Source organism: Pristiophorus japonicus, chromosome 21, assembly GCF_044704955.1.
Source record: "Pristiophorus japonicus isolate sPriJap1 chromosome 21, sPriJap1.hap1, whole genome shotgun sequence".
NCBI lineage: Eukaryota > Metazoa > Chordata > Chondrichthyes > Pristiophoridae > Pristiophorus > Pristiophorus japonicus.
This window is the reverse complement of record NC_091997.1, coordinates 53014609-53036088: the sequence shown is the minus strand read 5'-3', so window position 1 is coordinate 53036088 and position 21480 is coordinate 53014609. Positions and strand designations below refer to the sequence as shown.

General features: G+C 50.8%; 1 protein-coding gene across 5 annotated transcripts in view; it reads left to right on the top strand.

The window, feature by feature from the left end:
- cyb561 (cytochrome b561) overlaps positions 1 to 21095 on the top strand; it is a 102038-nt gene extending 80943 nt beyond the window's left edge. For 3 of the 5 annotated variants that reach the window (XM_070864763.1, XM_070864765.1, XM_070864764.1), the window contains 5 exons: positions 297 to 535; positions 8748 to 8846; positions 10727 to 10830; positions 11947 to 12104; positions 15255 to 21095. In XM_070864763.1, coding sequence (XP_070720864.1) covers positions 297 to 535; positions 8748 to 8846; positions 10727 to 10830; positions 11947 to 12104; positions 15255 to 15456 — 802 coding nt within the window. In that variant the 3' untranslated portion in view covers positions 15457 to 21095. The remainder of the gene's footprint in view (positions 1 to 296; positions 536 to 8747; positions 8847 to 10726; positions 10831 to 11946; positions 12105 to 15254) is intronic. The other 2 variants (XR_011588252.1, XR_011588251.1) reach the window with 2 other exon arrangements.
- Positions 21096 to 21480: the final 385 nt, after the last annotated feature.

Genomic DNA, 21480 nt, shown 5'->3' with positions numbered 1-21480 from the left:
GATGATGAATGTGATGCCTCTTCTGTTGGATGCTGGCTGACCCCTCTCCTAGATAAACTTGTATCATGTTACCAATGAGCCAAACCAACACCTTGCTACAGATATATTATGCTTAACACTTAGTGTAGGCAAACACATACTCTGGTGGGGTCGGAGGCTGCCCCAGGGGTGGGAGCAGGGATCACCCTTGAAGACTTCGGCCTGTACTACCAGCGCACTTTACTGAATTCCTCGTGCTAACCAGGAGTAGTTTCACAATAAATTGATCTTTTGACCTGTAACTATTTCTCTTACAGGCCTGTGGAGCCGGGAAGCCTACACACTGCAATGGAAGGCAGTCCCTTGGAAGGACACAGCCTGGGCCTAATGCCCTGGTTTGTGGCTGCAACCCAGATCCTTGGCCTGGCTGCTGTGATCATGACTGGTGTGTGGATGGGTCACTATCAAGGGGGCTTTGCATGGGATGGAAGTTCTCTGGAGTTCAATGTCCACCCTCTGTGTATGGTGATTGGAATGGTCTTCCTCTATGGAGATGGTGAGTACCAGATACATGCTTCACTTTGAAGATTTAGGAGGAAATATTCATTCTCTCCCTGTTTGTGGGGAGGGTGGTGGTTAACTCCGAAAGCCGGGAAACTTAGTGCCAGGCGTTAATGCTTTCCCGTTCTCCAATAAGTTGACTTTAGCACTCCAGGAAGGAAGTGGAGTGAATGAAGGGCTCCACTTCCTCCTTGGAACGCTAAAGGACTGGACTGTGCAGCGCTGCCGTGTACAGAGCCTTCCCTCCCTTAAAGGGAAGGGACATCGCTGCAGGCTCTGCAAATAAAAACAGACCTACCTGGACCAGCGAACCCTTGCGATCAGCCCCGCATTCGAGCAACTCGATCGCGGGCAGGAACCTGTGAAGAAAGCGGCATCAACAAAGGTAAGTTTTTTTTTTACTTACCTTGGCCACCTCGCCATTAAACGTCGCCCCGGTAACGGCCGGTCGCCCGATCTGCGGCTGCCGGTGTTTTCGCCTGGCGATGCTGCAGGTGGCGGAAGTGAATTTCGGGTCCGGGACATTAATGGGGCAATGCGCACGGCGATGATGTCACAATCTCCGGGCGCAGGAGAATGGGACGCAACACCATAGTGCCGCCACTAAACTCTCGCTAAATATGGCGGGAGTCGATGTCAGCGCCACACCCGGTCGCAAAGCCCCCTGGAGGTGCTAACGGGAGGTGCAGATGCAGCCAATTTCTAGCCCTAAGGAGGATTGTGCTCCTGATGATAAAATATCTCTCACCTCCCACACCGATGACACTTGTATGTGTATAACACAGTGATCTATATCTGCCTAAACAACAATTCATTATCGGCAATGTATTGAACAGATAAAGTTCCTCCCTTCTGAGCCCAGCCAGGCTGCTCCCCTCTGTTCTATGTGGGCATCAGCTTTGTACCTAAAACAGCTCATCAAATCAATTTATTTCAAGGGCTTTCTGACAGAGACTAACAATACTAACATGACCAGAGAAACCAGCCAGTGTGGTTTTCGGTAGCGTGAGTGTGTGGGATATGGGTAGGCTGAGAGCCAGGTTGGAGTGTAGGTAGATTGGGAGTTCAGAATGTGGACAGACTTGAACCACTAAATGTAGCGAGTTAGGAATATAAAAGAAAGAAAGGCTTGGATTTATATAGCGCCTTTCACAACCACCGGATGTCACAAAGCACTTTACAGCCAATGAAGTACTTTTGGAGTGTAGTTACTGTTGTAATGTGGGAAACGCAGCAGTCAATTTGCGCACAGCTAGTTCCCACAAACAGCAATGTGATAATGACCAGATAATCTGTTTTTTTTGTTATGTTGATTAAGGGATAAATATTGGCCGGGACACCGGAGATAACTCACCTGCTCTTCTTCGAAATAGTGCCATGGAATCTTTTACGTCAGGCAGCCCCTCCGACAGTGCAGCACTTCCTCAGCACTGTACTGGAGTGTCAGCCTAGATTTTTTTGTGCTCGAGTCCTTGGAGTGGGACTTAGACCCACAACCTTCCGGGTCAGAGGCAAGAGTGCTACCCACTGAGCCACGGCTATGGGAAGCAAAGAGTGTGGGATATAGCTGTTTTAGGAATGTGGGATTTGGGCGTGCAAGATTTGCATGGGTTGTGTGTGGAACACAGGCGGGTTGGCAGTGGGTTTGATGATTGGTTTGGAATGGTGTTGGCCACTGACGTATCAAGCTCCTTCTGTTTTCATTCTGGGTGGTGGCGACTGTCATCGGTGAATTCTACCTGTTCCTGATCCCAATGAAACACCGTCTGCCAGGACCTGAATACAATCAAAAATTGAGCTTTTTTAGAAATGGAATTTCATTAAGAGTTACCTTCCTCTGGTGCTTTTAACCTTTTTTCCTGCTGCTCCTAGTTTCACTGATCATGGCCAACATTAAAGCAATTCCCCTGACACACAGATTTTCAAACTGGGGTCGCCTTACTCTGGGCGGTGAGGTACTCCTGAGGAGATCCCAGGTGGTCAGACTTCTGTCCACCCACAGCCGGGTTAGTCTGTAGTCATGCCAGACACGAGACTCCCAAAGCAAGTGCTCTACTCGGAACTCCTTCACGACAAACGAGCCAAAGGTGGGCAGAGGAAACATTACAGGGACACCCTCAAAGCCTCCCTGAAAAAGTATAACATCCCCACTGACACCTGGGAGACCCTGGCCAAAGACCATCTTAAGTGGAGAAAGTGCATCCGGAGGGCATTGAGCACCTTGAGTCTCGTCGCCGAGAGCATGCAGAAATCAAGCGCAGGCAGCGGAAAGAGCGTGTGGCAAACCTGTCCCACCCTCCCTTTCCTTCAACAACTATCTGTCCCACCTGTGACAGGGACTGTGGTTCTCGTTTTGGACTGTTCAGCCATCTAAGGACTCATTTTAAGAGTGGAAGCAAGTCTTTCTCGATTACAAGTGACTGCCTATGATGATGATGAGTCTGTAGTCAATATCCAAACAGAAAGGAGCAAAATCTGCCCCATTAGTGAGGTCTCAAAGATTGTGAAGGGAGTACATCAATTCAATCTGGATAATAGGTTCAAGTTGCCTCGAACCAGACTCCAGAACCAAAACGCACAGCCTCAAGCTCAGGAGACGGAAGGTGCATAGAGGAGTTTGTTTTAAACAGACAGATTTTCCTTTGGAGTAAAAATAGAGCAACAGTGACTCCAGCGATTGAGGAGGCCATGAGGGTGTGACAGTATTTGCAAAGTAAGGGGATGGGCAGGCATTATTTTCAGGAGGGATGTGTGGCAGTATTTAGAGGGACCCATTTTCAGAGTCTTGCCCATACTGAAAACCAACGGGGCTGTATGCTGTGTGAAACTGTTAGTGGAGTGGAAGCAACACTCACCCTGACATCACCCGCCCAGTATTGTAGAAATCAAAAAATCTAAATGGGGAGGGAGGGGAGGGGGGGAAAGAGGATCTTAAGGTAGAACCCAAAGTACAAGCCTCGATGAGCAACGTGCTGAAAGGGTGGAACATGATCAGCACTCGGTGGGATTGTGGACTTTGAGGCTTGCACACCATGCCTGCTTTTTCCAGCTCTCTAATGTTGGGAGATCCTGATCCCGTCTAAGCCCTAAGCTCTCGAATTTGTTTTCTAAACCTCTCTACCTCTCTGTCTTTCTTTAAGATGCTCCTTAAAGCCTTCCTCTTTTACCAAGCTTTTGGTCACCTGTCCTAATTTCTCCTTATGTGGCTCAGTGTCAAGTTTTGTCTGATTACACTTCTGATTAGTGAGTTTCTGGTTCAGGCTGGGAGTGCGACTCATTTGGGATGTTTTAATACGTTAAAGGCCCTATATCAATGCTGCTGCTTCTTCTTGGGCAGCCCCCCAGAGTTGAGGATTCCTTGCTTCCACACTCAAATGTGCTCTAAGGTGACTGTTGAGACCAATGCGGGACCTACAGTCTCTGTCACCGGTGGGACAGACGGTGGTTGGAGAGACGGGTGGGTGGGGTGCTTGCGTTGTCGTACGCTCCTTCTGCTGTTTGTACTTGGCTTCCGCGTGCTCCCAGCCAAGGGACTCGAGGTGTTCGGCGCCTTCCCAGATGCTTCTCCTCCACTTTGAGCAGTTTTGGGCCAGGGATCGGTGGGGATGTTGCAAGCTGTTGTTGTAAAACAGGAGAGTTGAGAGTTACACGCAGTGCAGCAACTGTTACATTCAGCCAATGAAACTGGCAAGAATGTCCATAAGTAACCTCGGTCGGTACGTGTTGCACCAGAGAGCTGCTCACTCACGGACAGACACCAACCACCTGCTGAGATAACAGCCTCGTTCACTTTCATTACTACAATTGGAAGAGACTCACATCCTGTCTCCACTCTGTGTCCCCAGGAATAGGGCCTGGTTGTTTTTGTGAAGGAATCATTAACCCAGCCCAGAGCTGATACTCTGCCTGGAGGCTAGTGCTTTTAATGAGATTTACAGCTACAAAGTGAATGGCAAATTTGCTCTTAGATGGATCAGTGTGCTGACTGTGAATCGTATACAGACAGTCGGAATGGGAAATCAGATTAGCTTGTGGCCTTGGGCTTGGTGAATTCAATTTTGATCTCTTGGACTATGGAAAAAGGAAGATATTTTGATGTACAATCAGTGTAATTGTGTTTTCTCAGTTACACCCTCAGGACAAATGCAAATCAAATCACCCCAGACCAGTCCACTCACTTGATGGTTGACCAGGAGTGGCTCTGCTTGACTTACGAATCCATTCTTTGGAACCCAGCCACATTTGCCTATTGACCCTTTGTGAGCTGACCGCACTCTCTCCACAGTAAAACCCAAATCGATGGTGAAGGTGATGGTGCCTCACTCTGACTACCGCCGGGATTTTGCCGGCGCTCCGAGGGCGGGTTCGGAAGCGGGTCCTCTGTCATTATCTAAAAGATTGACAGCGGGGCGGTAACCTGCTGTGAACCCGCCTCGGTTTCAGTTTCCCAAGTGCCGGGTCTGCCTCCGCTTTACAGACCCCGCACTAAATGGCAGGTGAGCCAAGTGACATAGTTAAGAGAGTGTTTAAAGGTACTTGTACAGCATTTTACCAGCTACTAACCATTTCTCCAGCTTTTTGAGCACTTTGGGTCCCAGAGCACTTGGGGATCATGTCAGATGAGTAGGTCGGGTTTTCAATTGCTCTAAATAGGTGACAGCTGCAAATGTGGTATAAAAGTTACCATTTCACAGCTATTCACTTTCCAATGTTAGAAACTGGAGCTTCAGGATTTGAAATACACTTTTCAGCTTTAGGAAGGTTGGAAGTGTTTGGACTAAACTCTCTATCCAGTGTCACATCCTTGGAGCAACCTCTCTCACCATTAACAGATCACTTCTGTCATCTCAACTCTAGCTGCCATCTATTCCAGCAGAATTGGTGCCCTTGGGAAAAAAAATCTCACCTTGGACCTCCGAATTCCACCACAGTCAGCCCCAACACCAACATCACCAGGCATACCAGCATCACCAACAACAACACCAACCTTCTCCACAATCACCTGATGCTGCACAGGACACAGGACATCAGCACCCGGCCACATTGCTGTCTGGGAGGCCAGAGATAGCCTCACCATGGCCACATTTACTTCACTTGACACTGCACACCCTGGCTGTCACATGATGCACAAGATATGGGCACCTCCCCACACTAGCTCTATAAAGCATCTCTGAAATGCCCAAGCCATTCCTTTCACACTCATCAGCATTGCGGGGGGTACTCTTATGTCTCACCATTCACTGAAACTCACTAAGTCACTTCCAAAGGTGCACACAAATCTGTCCAAGAAGGCAAAGTGTTGAAAGTAAAGATTTCAATGTTTGACAGCACATCAACATAAACTTTACATGAACATTGGCCAAAAGACCCAAGCGGCTACCAGTCTGTGTTAGTTGGTATGATTGGACAAGGATGAGAGTGAGTGTGAGGGGTGGCTAGTCGGATGGGGATGTGATAATGTAGACAGAGAGAGGGGATGAGTGGAGGTGCAAGGTAACTTGGTGTGAGTAAGGATGTATAGGGGTAGAGTAGGGAAGGCAGAGTGATGGGGATGTGATGAGTGGCACAGCAGGATGAGGTTGAGTGTGGCTTTGCAGTAACGTTTCGTGATCTACTGAGATCATTGAAAGGTTTGTACCAGTGCAGCCAGCTCCTCCTGCAGACATCCCTGCTTGTGCCCTCCTCTGCAATGTGCAACCAGGCTGCGTAGGTGTTCTTCCGCCCATTGAAAAGGAAGAGGACCTCCCTGCGTGCTGTGACTCTCTCCATAAGCATCTGGAGAGGGTTATGGGAGAGCCTGATATAGTTGTGCACCTCTGTGCAGGGTTTGTCAGTGTTTGCAGCACTCAATGCCGCAGAACACTGACAGCACAACTGTCAAAATGAATGTGACCATGGTCCCTTTAAGGGAACCAGCTGATGACACGTCATCAAATAACGTTATCAGACCCGCTTCCTTATAATTGGCCGGTAATCTCGCAGGGCTGCCTTAACTAGCTCCATCAGGGGAAAGTCTTGGGGGAAGCCAGCATGGAGCCAGGAGCGGGGTCCCAGCCCACCACCCAACTCAGCCACACTGAGCCTGCCTCGGTAAGTGAAACCTTGGCCTACAAAACATGGCACTCTGCAAATCCAACCTCCCCTCCCTTTCACCTACACCATCCTGCCTCACAACACTACTCAAGGAATGCAGATTAACAGAGTGTGGTCTGGGCCTTGATCCCAGTGAAAGTGCCGGGATCTGTCCACCAGCCGCCTCTGACACTGACCCCTGCCCCCTGATCTATGCCAATGTAGCCGGGGTCAGGAGGAAGTTTCCTCTTCTACATTGTGGTTGAGCACTATCGCTAAAAGCTCGTGTACTGGCCCAAAAAGTAATCAAAAAGGCTAATGGAATGTTGGACTTTATCTCAAAGGAGCTGGAATTCTAAATTCTGGAAGTGAAGCTTCAGTTGTACATAGCCTTGGCCAGACGCTAGCGTTCAGTCCTGGGCACCGCCCCTCAGGAAGGGAATATTGGCCCTGGAGGGGGAGCAGCGCAGATTCACCAGAATGATCCCGGGGTTTAAAGGGCATAAACCTAGCTTGTATGCCCTTGAGCTTAGATGGTTGAGAGGTGATATAATCGAGGTATTTATAATGGATTTGATGGAGTAGATCGACAGAAACTATTTCCTGGTGGAGGAGTCTAGAACAAGAGGCCACAATTTCAAAATTACAGCTAGGTCATTCAGGAGTGAGATCAGGAAGCAGATTTCCACACAAAGGGCAGTGGAAATCTGGGACTCGCTCCCACAAAAGGCTGTGGATGCTGGGGCTCAATTAAAATGTTCTAGACTGAAATTGCTAGATTTGTGTTGGGTAAGGGAATCAAGGGATATGGATCAAAGGCGGGGAAATGGAGATAAGGTACAGATCAGTCATGACCTAATAAAATGGTGGATCACGCTCAAAGAGCTGAATGGCCTCCTCCCATTCCTATCCTTGTAAACTATAGAGGCAACCTGGGTGCCCAAGTGTGGGGCGGGGGGCGATTGGATAGAAAAACGTATTGCGCGGAGACCAGATGCTGGCTAGTTCCTGGGAAGCACTGACACATTGTCAGTCAAATTGGTCCCTCTATGAGGAAGCTTTATACAGCTTGGTATGTTCTTCGAGGGTCCAGGCCAGGAATTCTCAGTGGGCATAATATCTGTCAGTGCCACCTTTCACCTATCTGGCGCACTGGCCACCCGGCTGAGTCCCGTCTCCCTCCAACCCATCTGTGGGAGTCCTCTCAGATGTGGGGCACTATGCTTTGGAGGATCCGCCCTAAACAGCCACCCCCTCTCCCTCCACCAGAAGCTCTAGGAAGGGGCCGGGACTTGGGGAACTGGGACCCAGCCCAATTTACAGGCCTTGCACCACACTCCTGCCCGACTTGCAACCAGGCTGTGCCAGAAAGCCCAGAGATTTTCAGAGCTGCTCCATTTCTTCAGGCCTTCTCCCTGTGGGTGGGACAGAGGGTGGCTAGGGCAGAATGGTATTGTGGGGTGGGGATTGGGAGCAGTGGGGATGGATTGGGAGGGGGTTTGGGATTAGGTCGGGTGGGATTGGGAGGGTTTGGGTGTGATTGGATGGGGTGGAATTGGGAGTGGGTGGGGTGGGATTGGGAGGGGGTGATTGGGAGTGGGTGGGGTGGGATTGGGAGTGGGTGGGGTGGGATTGGGAGTGGGTGGGGTGGGATTGGGAGTGGAAGATTGTCTTTGTGACAATCATGGAAGCAATTTTAAAGCAATTGAACAAATCAGATGTAATGACAATTTATAAGTACAGAGCCAGCAGTTTCCACACATGAAGTGAGGGGAAATCTCCCCAGGCCTTCATTATAAAGAGGAGGGACAATGGAATTCACTGCAGCTTCTGTTCTGACCAAGCCCGTACTCCACCGTGTTCAGCGGGCGATGTGACAGAGGCTACAGACAGGGTAGCTGGTTTACTAGGTCAGCCTGTATGCTAAAGTATATTCTCAAATCCATCCAGGGCCACTAAAAGTAACAACATTTTAAATGAAAAACTGAGCACTGAGGTCAGGCACAGTGTCCTTTGTTAACGTCTTAACATCTTGGTTATTAACCAGATCACCCTCCTCAAATAAAACCATGGAAACATCACCACAGCTGACCCCTCCTGAAGGTTACTGACAACCCAGTGTCTCTCTCTTGCAGCAATCCTGGTGTACAGAGTGTTCCAAAACGAGAGTAAAACCACAGTGAAGATACTCCATGCAGTCATCCACCTGATCGCACTGGTGGCAGCCATTGTTGGTAAGTCTGGGGTGGCACAGGGCAGCGACACTCAGTGTGCAGTGAGAATGGGACTGTCAACCTGCAAGTGAATGCGTGTGTGTGTGCACATTTCTGTGTGTGTGTGTGTGTGTGTGTGTGTGTGTGTGAGTGAGTGCACATGCATGGGGTAGATCATTGGGAAGTCAATGGAAATAAAAATTGGGACAGATACAAGAAATAAGAGAGAGTGAGCGCAAGGGAGAGAGTATGAGGGAGAGAGAGCTTGCAAGGGAGAGAGGGAGCATGAGGGAGAGAGACTGCGTAAAGGAGGGAGAACGTGAGGGAGGGAGAGAATGAGCGTATGGTAAAGAGAGAGAGAGAGAGTGATTGTGAGGGAAAGAGAGAGGGCACAAGAGAGAGAGAGAAAGAGTGTGCGAGAGGGAGAGAGAATGATGAAGAGCGAATGTGTGTGTGAATGAGTGTCCCTTCGCTGGGTGGTAAATGAAGCTGTTTTGCTTCTGATTTGGGACTGAGATCCCTGTAATCTGAATGCTGGAAAGGCCTCAATGAAAATGTAAGTTGTAGTGATTGGGGACCGAGACAAACATTTTATTGTGACTGGAATGGGCATGCGATGACCAGTCAGTACGCGGTGGCAAAGTTATTTTTTAAGAATAACTTTGTTCAGTTACAAGCTGCAGAAAAGGCAATTGGTTTCTATTTCCCGTAATCGCTTCAGTTTCAATTTCTATTCTCGCTCCAGACATTTCAGAGTCTGGTGCTGCAGACACCACTGTAAACTACTGGATTGGATGTCATCAGGGTCCAGTTTGCTGATTGGAGCGTGAGCAGGAGCGACGAGGTTGGGGTGAAGGAGCGGCGAGAGTCTGTGGAGCGATGTGGCCCAGGGGAGGCGTGAGTTCGGGGCCAGAAGAGGCAAGGGCCCAGGGGCAGCACGAGCCAGCCTACACTGCGATATGTGTACGTACTAGGTCCGTGCAGCAGAGCTGGTCTCCGGTCGTCTTCATTAATCGTTGCCACTGGACCAAGACCTAGCTCTGTAAACCCCTATGGTGGCTGGTGTGCAATGGTCACCACACGTTAAAAAAATCCAGGCACAGGCATCTTCCACCCTTCAGGATGTAGTTTGGGATCTGGAATATCAGGTCCTTCATTGAAACACCTGTGAATTCGTCCCTTTTTGGGGTGGAAGCAAGTCATCCTCAATACGAGGGACCGCCTATGATAATGATGATGATGATGGCAAAAGCAGAGAGTGTGAGGTGGCAATTGGGCCCCATGTGTAATTGGTGACCGAGAATCAGTGGCTCTGATTGGTGACCGGGAATCGATGTCTCTGATTGGTGACCGGGAATCAATGTCTCTGATTGGTGACCGGGAATCGATGTCTCTGATTGGTGACCGGGAATCGATGGCTCTGAGTGGTGACCGGGAATCAATGGCTCTGATTGGTGACCGGGAATCGATGTCTCTGAGTGGTGACCGGGAATCAATGGCTCTGATTGGTGACCGGGAATCGATGTCTCTGATTGGTGACCGGGAATCAATGTCTCTGATTGGTGACCGGGAATCGATGTCTCTGAGTGGTGACCGGGAATCAATGGCTCTGATTGGTGACCGGGAATCGATGTCTCTGATTGGTGACCGGGAATCGATGTCTCTGATTGGTGACCGGGAATCGATGGCTCTGATTGGTGACTAGGGTCAGTGGCTCTGATTGGTGACTGGGAATTGGTGGCTCGGATTGGTAACCGGAAATCGGTGGCTCTGATTGGTGACCGGGAATCGATGGCTCTGATTGGTGACTAGGGTCAGTGGCTCTGATTGGTGACTGGGAATCGGTGGCTCTGATTGATTGGAGTATGTGGACTCTGATTATGTTTTTTTTCCACTCCTAGGTTTGGCCGCTGTGTTTGATTTTCATTCAGCGAAGAATATACCCAATATGTACAGCCTGCACAGCTGGTGTGGCCTCATAACCATCATTCTCTTCTGTATACAGGTTAGTGCCCTGTACTGTGTCACTCCCTGCCCTCCGGGGCACTCTGCACAGGCTGCTCCAAGGTCGGGTACACTCACCTTGAAGCCTGGAACTTTCACACCCCAAAAAGCTGTTGAGGCTGGGGCTCAATTGAAAAAATCTGAGACTGTTAGACTTTTGTTAGGTAAGGGAACCAAAGCGGGTAAATGGAGTTTGTTAGGTAAGGGTATTAAAGAATACGGAACCAAGGCGGGTAAATAGAGTTAAGAGACAAATCAGCCATGATCTAAACGAATGGCAGAACAGGCTTGAGGGGCTGAATGGCCTGCTTCTTGGCTGCTACTGGGATCTCCTAATAAACAACAGGCAAAATAGCTGGAAATCTGGAAACAGAAAAGGCTGGAAACAGTCAGCATGTCCGGCAGCATCTGTGGAGAAACAGAAGTCAGTCAGTTGATAATTCAGCTCCCAAGACACTTCCTCAGGGACCCGATGTCTGGTTTCAGGGCAGGTCCCACATGCTGCTGAGCCAACGGTGAACAGAACTTACAAAACAGTTGCGCTCGTAACCAGCTAAAAACTAAGCAACCGTAGTAATTGGGGAAAGTGTGTTCATTCTCATCACCATAGCAACCACATTGGCCTTGCGAGCATGAATGAGCAAACAGCAACTAATCAGCTAACTTGAATTTATACCGTGAGGAAACGAGGGGCACCCACAGATCATTGAAGGAGGGTCAGGAGAGGGGACCAATGTCTGGGTTTAACAGACAGATTTTCAGAGGCTTTTAAAGAGAAAGGGGGTAATTTAGGGAGGGAGTTTCTGAAAGTAGAGGTATACAAATAAGGCCAGAGATTCTGAATATTCATGAAAATATAATACATGCACTTAGAGGGACGGTAGGTGGAGGTGTACAGCATCTGTTGGGGTATTTCAAGTTGACATCTAACGGGAAAATGAGATGAGAGGACTGAGGTAGAAGGGGACTGAGATCCCTCACCTACCTGAAGATTTGATTGAAACCAGGTCTGCTCCCTCATTGATTGGCACTGAGGCGTGATTTGTACCGTGCTTGTTATGCTGTGTTAGTATTGGGTTAAAGGTTAAAATGTCTTCTGTTGGCCCTCCTTTTACAGTGGGTTATGGGGCTGACGTTCTTCCTGTTTCCCGGCACGGCCTATTCTCTCCGAGCCCTCTACCGACCACTCCACGAGTACCTCGGACTCGGACTATTTATTCTGGCTATCGGGACCTGCCTGCTTGGGATCACGGAGAAGCTGCTCTTCTCCATCAAGTAAGGATCGGTGGGGGCACTGGTAGGATTGTAGGAGATTGGTAAGCTGCTCCAGCAACGCTCGGTGCTCACATTATGGGCACTGTGTCCAAATGCGGCAGAAGGTCGCATGATCGATCCCCAGTCGGTGCCGCGATGGCTGTGTTCAACCTGGTGCTACAGTTAGCCTCAGTTCCCCAGGGCCTAGGCGGGGTGGAATTGCCCAGAATTTCCTGACGGCTGCCTAGCGACCCCGTGCTGGAGAGTGTGTGCAGGTTGTTGTCGGGTGAAGACAGGATTGGGGTCGGCCATGATGCCACCCCTCTGCCCCCACACCCCGTGCAGGGTCCCACGTGAAGCACAGCCACTGATGCAGGGTAGTGGAGGCAGCCTATGCCCTGTAGTCCCGCTCTGCAGGAGGAGCCAGACCTTTAAGTGGGTAGGGTACAAACTGGAGAATTATATTTTAAAAGAAAGATTTGGATTTATATAGCGCCTTTCATGACCACCGGACCTCTCGAAGCGCTTTACAGTCAATGAAGTACTTTTGGAGTGTATTCTCTGTTGTAATGTGGGAAACGCGGCAGCCAACTTGCGCACAGCAAGCTCCCACAAACAGCAATGTGATAATGAGCAGATAATCTGTTTTAGTTATGTTGATTGAGGAATAAATAAATATTGGCCAGGACACTAGGGATAACTCCCTTGCTCTTCTTCGAAATAATGCCCTGGGATCTTTTGCATTCACCTGAGAGCAGACTGGGCCTCGGCTTAATCTCTCCGAAAGACACTGCAGCACTCCCTCAGTACTGCCCCTCCGCCAGTGCAGCACTCCCTCAGTACTGCCCCTCCGCCAGTGCAGCACTCCCTCAGTACTGCCTCTCCGACAGTGTGGCACTCCCTCAGTACTGCTGCTCTGACAATGCAGCGCTCCCTCAGCACTGCTGCTCTGACAGTGCAGCGCTCCCTCAGCACTGCTGCTCTGACAGTGCAGCACTCCCTCAGTACTGCCCCTCCGACAGTGAGGCACTCCCTCAGTACTGCCCCTCCGACAGTGCAGCACTCCCTCAGTACTGCCCCTCCGACAGTGCAGCGCTCCCTCAGCACTGCTCCTCTGACAGTGCAGCACTCCCTCAGCACTGCCGCTCCAAAAGTGCAGCGCTCCTCAGTACTGCCCCTCCAACAGTGCAGAGTTCCCTCAGTACTGCCCCTCCGACAGTGTGGCATTCCCTCAGATCATCATCATAGGCGGTCCCTCGAACGAGGATGACTTGCTTCCACATGAGTTCACATGTTTCAATGAAGGACCCGATGTTCCAGTCCTGAACTCCAATTGAGGGGGTGGAAGATGCCTGTGCGTGGATCCTTTTAATGTGTGGTGACCGTTGCACATCAGCCACCTTGTCAGAGCTAGGGATTGTCAGAGCTAGGTCTTTATCCAGTGGCAAGGGTTGAACCAGGACGACTGGAGACCAGTTCTGCTGCACGGATCTCGTGTGCACACATATCGCAGTGTGGGCTGGTTCCCCTATCCCCTCCCATTTACTGGTGCCCCTCCCCTATCCCCTCCCATTTACTGGTGCCCCTCTCTATCCCCCATTTACTGGTGCCCCTCTCTATCCCCCATTTACTGGTGCCCCTCCCCTATCCCCCATTTACTGGTGCCCCTCCCCTATCCCCCCATTTACTGGTGCCCCTCTCTATCCCCCATTTACTGGTGCCCCTCCCCTATCCCCCATTTACTGGTGCCCCTCCCCTATCCCCCCATTTACTGGTGCCCCTCCCCTATCCCCCATTTACTGGTGCCCCTCCCCTATCCCCCCCATTTACTGGTGCCCCTCCCCTATCCCCCCCATTTACTGGAGCCCCTCTCTATCCCCCATTTACTGGTGCCCCTCCCCTATCCCCCCCATTTACTGGAGCCCCTCTCTATCCCCCATTTACTGGTGCCCCGCCCCTATCCCCCATTTACTGCTTGTACTTGATATGGCAGTGTCAACATAACAAAAACAGATTACTTGCTGTATCTGCATATGTTCCCTCAGTCCTGCCCCTCCAACAATGCAGCGCTCCCTCAATCCTGCACTGGAATGTCAGCCTAGATTTTTTTTAAGCTCAAGCCCCTGGAGTGGGACTTGAACCCACAACCTTCTGGCTCAGAGGTGAGAGTGCTGCCCACTGAGCCACAGATGATACTTCATAAAAACAAACAGTTCTAATATTTTGCTTTATGGTTAAAAATGGTTCTTTTATAAAAACAAAGTCTTGGTTTAGCACAAAATAGGAAGAGTCTAATCTGATATATTCTGGAGAACCCATGTGACCTTATCATGCTTAAAAGGGACAGTCAGAGGAGCAATGTCATGTGTCCTTCTCCCGCCCAATGATGCTCAAGGATCTCCACAATAACACACGTTCAGGTTTAGTTCACCGAAAGATTGGGTTGTCTCTTCCCGGTGTCTGTTTTACTGATACAGTCCAGGTTCTGTTTACACTATGTCGGTCAGATGAGATCAGTCTGCATGTTCTGTTATTTGAATGTTACTGGTTTGGGGTATTTGATCTTGTTCAGGTTTCTGTTTTGGGACTCCGGCATCGGCAATCCTCAATCGCGGCCGATATTCATTCAAGCAATCTCCTTCTGTTTCATTGCGAGGTTTCCGTGGGATCCCCACAGGGACAAAGGTCTGTGGGAGAGGGGCGGAGATGTGTGACTCTGGGACTCTGCCCCCTTTACGTTGTCCTGGGGAGTCCAGGGTTGCCCACTCTAGGATCAGGCCTGTATCTCTCGGGTCTTTAACTGAGAGATGCAGGTCAACCATTCCCACAGTTGGGGGAGGGGTCACTGGGATTTTTTTTCACTTTCTTTGAAAACTTTAGCTATAAAAATGGTGGAGATGGGATAAAAAGGCTGTTTGACCCACAATCGATCATCACCCAATTGGGTGATTGAGATCATGTTTGCCTTCCAATTGGCCATTTGTAGGTGGAGCCTCGTAGGGATGGGCATGTCGGGCGACCAATGATGGGAGTGTGAGGGCTGGGCGGTTGGAGGCAGGAGGTCATGTGATCAAACCTCGCGGAATCCGTCCAACCGGTGTTGGCAACGCAACCGGACGCTGAGGCTGAGCATGCCACGGTTTGTGATTGGTGTTACCCTTTCCCTTGCAGAGACACCTACCCGAAGTTCGTGCCCGAGGGAATCCTGGCGAATGCACTGGGCGTAGTGCTGGTGGGGTTTGGATTAACAGTCGGTTACATCGTGACGCGCAGCGAGTGGAAGCGGGTCGCAAGCCCTGAGGAGGAGGCCCTCTCCATGCATTTCAAAACCTTGACCGAGGGCGACAGCCCCGGGTCACCAGAGGGGTCATAAAGGTCAAAATTCAAATCAGGAGCGTCAAGTGAACACTGATGTGATGCCATGTGAGTGAGTGCACGTGAAAAGCACGGGGGCCATTGATGTTGCTTTTTGGTTAATGAGGCCGATGCTGATTTTCTTCTCTAATGCCAAGTTGTCTCGTCTCCCGCCTATAGATTGTGTCTGCCGTGCATTAGTGGCCCAGCAACATGGAAGGAAAAGAAAGCTGAATAAATTAAAGGGTAACGATTGAAAATTTACCCTTGTAGGGCAGGGGGGTGGGGAATGGCACTGTGGGCCTCTCGCCCCCTCACCTCTGAGACCCAATCCAGTCCAGGCTGACAGGATGACCATCCACTCTGTCTGCCGGGCTCGGTGTGGAATGAGCTTCAGCAGTCTCAGTCCAGTTCCCAATAGGCATGGGACCCTCTCTCTCTCGGTCAGGGGGTTCTTGGGGTTCGGCCAAAGTAGCGGGAGGTTTACTTTGCTGTACGTGAGCTATGTGATGTTGGTACTAGATTTCCCAGCACCAACATCCCTCACCTTCACATGCACAAAGACAACTTAAAGCTTATCCCCATGGACTTGGATTGATTAATTTCCTTGAATTGACCACTTCCTGTCTGCACCAGATGTACTGTATTGGCTGTAAAGCGCTTTGGGACGTCCTGAGATTCTGAAAGGCGCTATATATAAAAGCACGTCTTTCCACTTTCAATTGCTAAGCTAGAACTTGTCCTGGTTCAATGTTCAGGCACTTCCAGCAGGGTTGTTCGGCAGCGATGAGGAGCAGGAACCCTGGCTGATTTTTCCCTCACTAACCTGTGGGCCATTGAGGTCAGTCACACAGCCCCGTACACCCACTGCAGCCTGGATTAGCAAACTAAGCCATGGATCAGGAATTGAACCCTCCTGGTCTGTATGGTTCAGTGTTACACCACCAAACCCAGGTCAACAGCTGGCTGAGTGAAACAAACTGAGTCTGTGGGGTATACTCAGACACCTGGGGGCAGACATTGCCCTCAGCGGCAAATTGGGGAGGGCAATTTCAATAATTCCCAAATTTTCCGTTCAGATGGAAGAGCCGGAAAATTCATCTCTTTAACTCTGACACCACGGCCTCCCAGCGCTTTGGGGCACTGTTTGAGACGGTGTAGAGGTGGGTTCCATCACCACCGCACTGACACTGCGAGGTCTACATCCAGCCCATGGCCACCAGAGAGGGTTTCGGCCAGGCCAGCGGCTCAGCACCAGGGAGTGTTTTGGCCAGGCTAGGCCAGTGGCCCCCACACCAGGGAGGGTTTCGGCCAGACCAGTGGCCCCGCACCAGGAAGGGTTTCGGCCAGGCCAGACCAGTGGCCCCGCACCAGGGAGGGTTTCGGCCAGGCCAGTGGCCCCCACACCAGGGAGGGTTTCGGCCAGACCAGTGGCCCCGCACCAGGGAGGGTTTCGGCCAGGCCAGACCAGTGGCCCCGCACCAGGGAGGGTTTCGGCCAGGCCAGCGGCCCCACACCAGGGAGTGTTTCGGCCAGGCCAGGCCAGTGGCCCCGCACCAGGGAGGGTTTCGGCCAGGCCAGCGGCCCCGCACCAGGGAGGGTTTCGGCCAGGCCAGCGGCCTGTGGGCGGCCCAGCCAAACCAGCGACCACCATTGTCCGGCTGACTCAGGAGTCGGCCCACAATTGAAACAAAATGGTGGCTGCGGTGGTGTGTCCTCCCCTTTAAGGGCGGCCGCACCGCCCAGACACTGGCCGCTTCCCGCCGTGCGAAGCCCTGCAGCCTGCCCCCAGGCGAAAGGCTTCACCGCTCCGTTACAGCCTCTTACAGGAGGTAACGGGCCTTAAAGAAGAGGGCAGCTTCCTGTTGAGGGAAGTTAAAGAGGAGGGCCCCCACCCCCTGGTCCCTGACACTGGTCAGTCAGACAGGGACAGACTGCCCCCTTGCTCACTGCACTGCACGCTTTGAGCTGATTCACTGTTTCACCTGTACGGTTCAAAGGAGAGGCTGTCACTGCAGTGCCTGATGGTCCCTGTCCTCCCAAGGAGGTGCCACTAACTGTCGAACCAATGCCACTCCCAATGTGCCCTTTGCCTTCCCTCCATTCTCCAATGGGTAGAAATCGGTAACCATTGTGCCCATTTCTCGGCCGTAAAACGGGCCCAATGCTTACCAATTTAGCAGTGGGACGGCTTGTCTCCAATCTACGCAGGTGTTTGGCCCACTGCTAAATTCATCGGGTCCATTTTGGTGGCATTCCGGACGGCTGCTGTTAGGTTCCTAATTAACATATCTAAGGGACTTAACGCCTGTTGAGGATCCCTGTGGCAAACTGGCCCATCTCTGGATGTGAGCGCATAATGTAGGCCGACAGCGACCTGCGATACTGAGTGGGAGTGCCGCAATTTCAGAGCAGACTTATGGATAAGACGTTAAGGTGGATATTTAAAGATCCCACGGCACCATTTGTGTCCTCCCTCAGCCTACACCACTGAAAGCAGACTGAAAAACCTCACTGCTGTTGATGAGATCTTGCTGTGTGAAAAAAGGCTGTTTTAAAAAAATTTGTTGCTGGTATATGGGCGTCGCCGGCAAGGCCGGCATTTATTGCCCGTCCCTAATTGCCCTTCAGTAGCTGGTGGTGAGGCGCCTTCTTGAACCGCTGCAGTCCGTGTGGTGAAGGTGCTCCCACAATGCTGTTAGGGAGGGATTTTGACCCAGCGAAGGTGAAGGAATGGCCGATATATCTCCAAGGCAGGATGGTGTGTGACTTGGAGGGGAACGTGGAGGTGGTGGTGTTCCCATGCACCTGCTGCCCTTGTCCTTCTAGGAGGTAGAGGCCGCGGGTTTGGGAGGAGCTGTTGAAGAAGCCTTGGCGAGTTGCTACAGTGCATCGTGTAGATGGTACACACTGCAGCCACGGTGCGCCGGTGGTGGAGGGAGTGAATGTTGAAGGTGGTGAACGGGGTGTCAATCAAGTGGGCTGCTTTGCCCTGGATGGTGTCGAGCTTCTTGAGTGTTGTTGGAACTGCACTCATCCAGGCACGTGGGGAGTATTCCATCACACTCCTGACTTGTGCCTTGTAGATGCTGGAAAGGCTTTGGGGAGTCAGGAGGTGAGACACACACCACAGAATACCCAGCCTCTGACCCGCTCTTGTTGCCGCTGTATTTATGTGGCTGGTCCAGTTAAGTTTCTGATCAATGGTGACCCCCAGGAGTCCACTACACTGCAACCAGTGAGGCACTTTGAGAGGTGATGACAATGGATCAGATTTTCCTGGTCCTGCTCTGTGGGATTGTTGGAATGGTCGGCGTCAGCGATTCGGGAGAAATTGGAATGGGAGTGGAGCGCGCAATCCCTGGCGGAGCCGGCTTGACTTTCCTCCCCCTCGGATTTCCCCATATATGCTGGGCCCTCCCGATACAGTAGCCCCAGGGAATTCTATCCCAGCGGCTTATGGTGGTGTAGGAATAGTTTTCCTCTTATCTACCCCAGGACCACTAGATGGTGGAACTCCCCTCCTCCTGTGGTCTTCCCTTCCTCCGATAATCTGCAGGCTTTCAAAGCCCAATCCCAGCGTCTCAAACCCCTACTGCGTGACTGACCAGCTCCCGCTGGTTGAAGCCTGCACTTTAGCCCCTGTCAGCGACGTAACACTGAACTGTACCAGCTCAGATCCAGGTGGTCGACAGTGGTGGAACCAACAGCATTATTAGTGGGAAGGTCTGTTTCTGTGGTCACAGTAACTGAACATCGTGAGAGGGTATCAAACTTGTACCCTCAGCCCAGTAGCAAGCCTCTTCTGTGAGCACAACCTTATTTATTTCAATTTCCATGTTAAAATGATTGCTTTATTTGTATTCACATGACGATTTTATTCAGTGAGGGGACAAATTTAGCCCAACGCCCCCCCCCCCCCCCCCCCCCCAGCCCCAGTGGGAAAGTGCCATCAACCCGGGTGTAAGATGGGCGTCCCACTTGCACCGGCCCAGTTCCCACTGCGTGCCTTGGGTTACAATGACCCCCCCTTGTGATTCAAGGTGTCGCATCAGTCAACTGCAAGTCCCAAAGTCCCAAATCCGTTTCTCTGCACCGCCTTTGGCAAAGGGACATTGCTCAGTGAACGCTTCCTTCTTTCAACTTTGAAAATACTTTCCCAGAATCCTACTTGAGTTGCCAACTGTGCTGGGACATATTCCTGGAGGTTATTGTCACATGACCCTCCTGACTCCAACCGCCCCACTCTCAAACCTCCGCCATTGATCACCTGACACATCCCTCCCACGCTGATTGGAAAGCGATTAGACTCTGCAGTAGCTGATGACATGAATGTTGATTGTCACAAAACAGCTTTTTTTCCTATCTTTATAAATGTGTTCAACATTTTTTTTAAACCCAATTCTTTTTAATAGCAGTGTCCTGGAGATAAATCTTTAAATCCTGGAGACTCCACTGAAAACCTTGAGGGTTGGCAATCCTATAACCAGCGTTTCAAGGAATCATCATCGCCTCTTCAAAACTGTTTTTGTTTTCCATAATTTCCAGTCTCCACATTCCATTGGGCTTCCTCCAGGGTCAGGGGGAAGTGATACAGACTGTACCCCCCAGGGTCAGGGGGAGGTGATACAGTCTCTAACCCCCGGTCAGAGGGAGGTGATACAGTCTCTAACCCCCAGGATCAGGGGGAGGTGATACAGTCTCTAACCCCCCAGGGTCAGGGGGAGGTGATACAGACTGTACCCCCCCAGGGTCAGGGGGTGATGATACAGACTCTAACCCCCAGGGTCAGGGGGCGATGATACAGACTGTACCCCCCAGGGTCAGGGGGAGGTGATACAGTCTCTAACCCCCAGGGTCAGGGGGCGGTGATACAGACTCTAACCCCCGAGGGTCAGGGGGCGGTGATACAGTCTCTAACCCCCAGGGTCAGGGGGAGGTGATACAGACTCTAACCCCCGAGGGTCAGGGGGCGGTGATACAGTCTCTAACTCCCAGGATCAGGGGATGGTGATACAGACTCCAACCCCCGAGGATCAGGAGGAGGTGATACAGACTGTACCCCCAGGGTCAGGGTGCGGTGATACAGACTGTACCCCCAGGGTCAGGGTGCGGTGATACAGACTGTACCCCCAGGGTCAGGGGGCGGTGATACAGACTGTACCCCCAGGGTCAGGGGGAGGTGATACAGACTCTAACCCCCAGGGTCAAGGGGTGGTGTTGCGGACTCTAGTCTACCCTCCAGGGAGAGCGGAGCGGAGCGGCCTATTATCCTGATCCACCAAATCCCTCCAGAACCACAGCTTTGCGAGCAGGGAATACGGTTCAGTGTTGACTTTCTGACCCTCAGCGAGCAAGACCGCTCACTGAACCGCACAAGCTGGGCCCCCCGTGGTAGTATTTTCGGCTGAGGGATGTTACACCAAGTTTGTCGATTACCTTAGTAAATATCAAGTATTCCAAGCAGGTGCTGGTGCCAACAGAGGCTACAGAGAGAGAAGGAGCCAAAGAGGGACATCGGCCTCCCAACATCCATTTGTTTATTTTTCTGTGAATGATTTTCAGCTGGGAATGTGCGTTGGTTGAAATACTTATTTGTACACTTTGTTCTGTTTAATATTGCTAGGTTATTAAATAAATGTTGCAGCAAAAATCAAATGTGTGTGCAGTGTGTTCCTAACTTGCAGGTTCGGGAGGTCCATTTATTCAGCTGTTCAAACAGGCTCAAAAGCCCTCCCTCCCTCTGTTCTGTCATTTCTCGAACAAGTGAGATTTTAAAAAAGCAAAATACTGCGGATGCTGGAATCTGAAATAAAAACAGAAAATGCTGGAAATCTCAGCAGGTCAAGCAGCGTCTGTGGAGAGAAACAGAGTTAACATTTCAGGTCAAAGGTGACATCTGAATATTTTATTTGTATTTAAAAGAAATTATTGTCAACGTAAGAACAAATGTACAAGCAAACATGCAGTAAAATTAAATGCTTAACTTTGGTAATGTATGTTTGAGGTAAAGACCTTCCCATATGTTTATCGGGTAAACTAC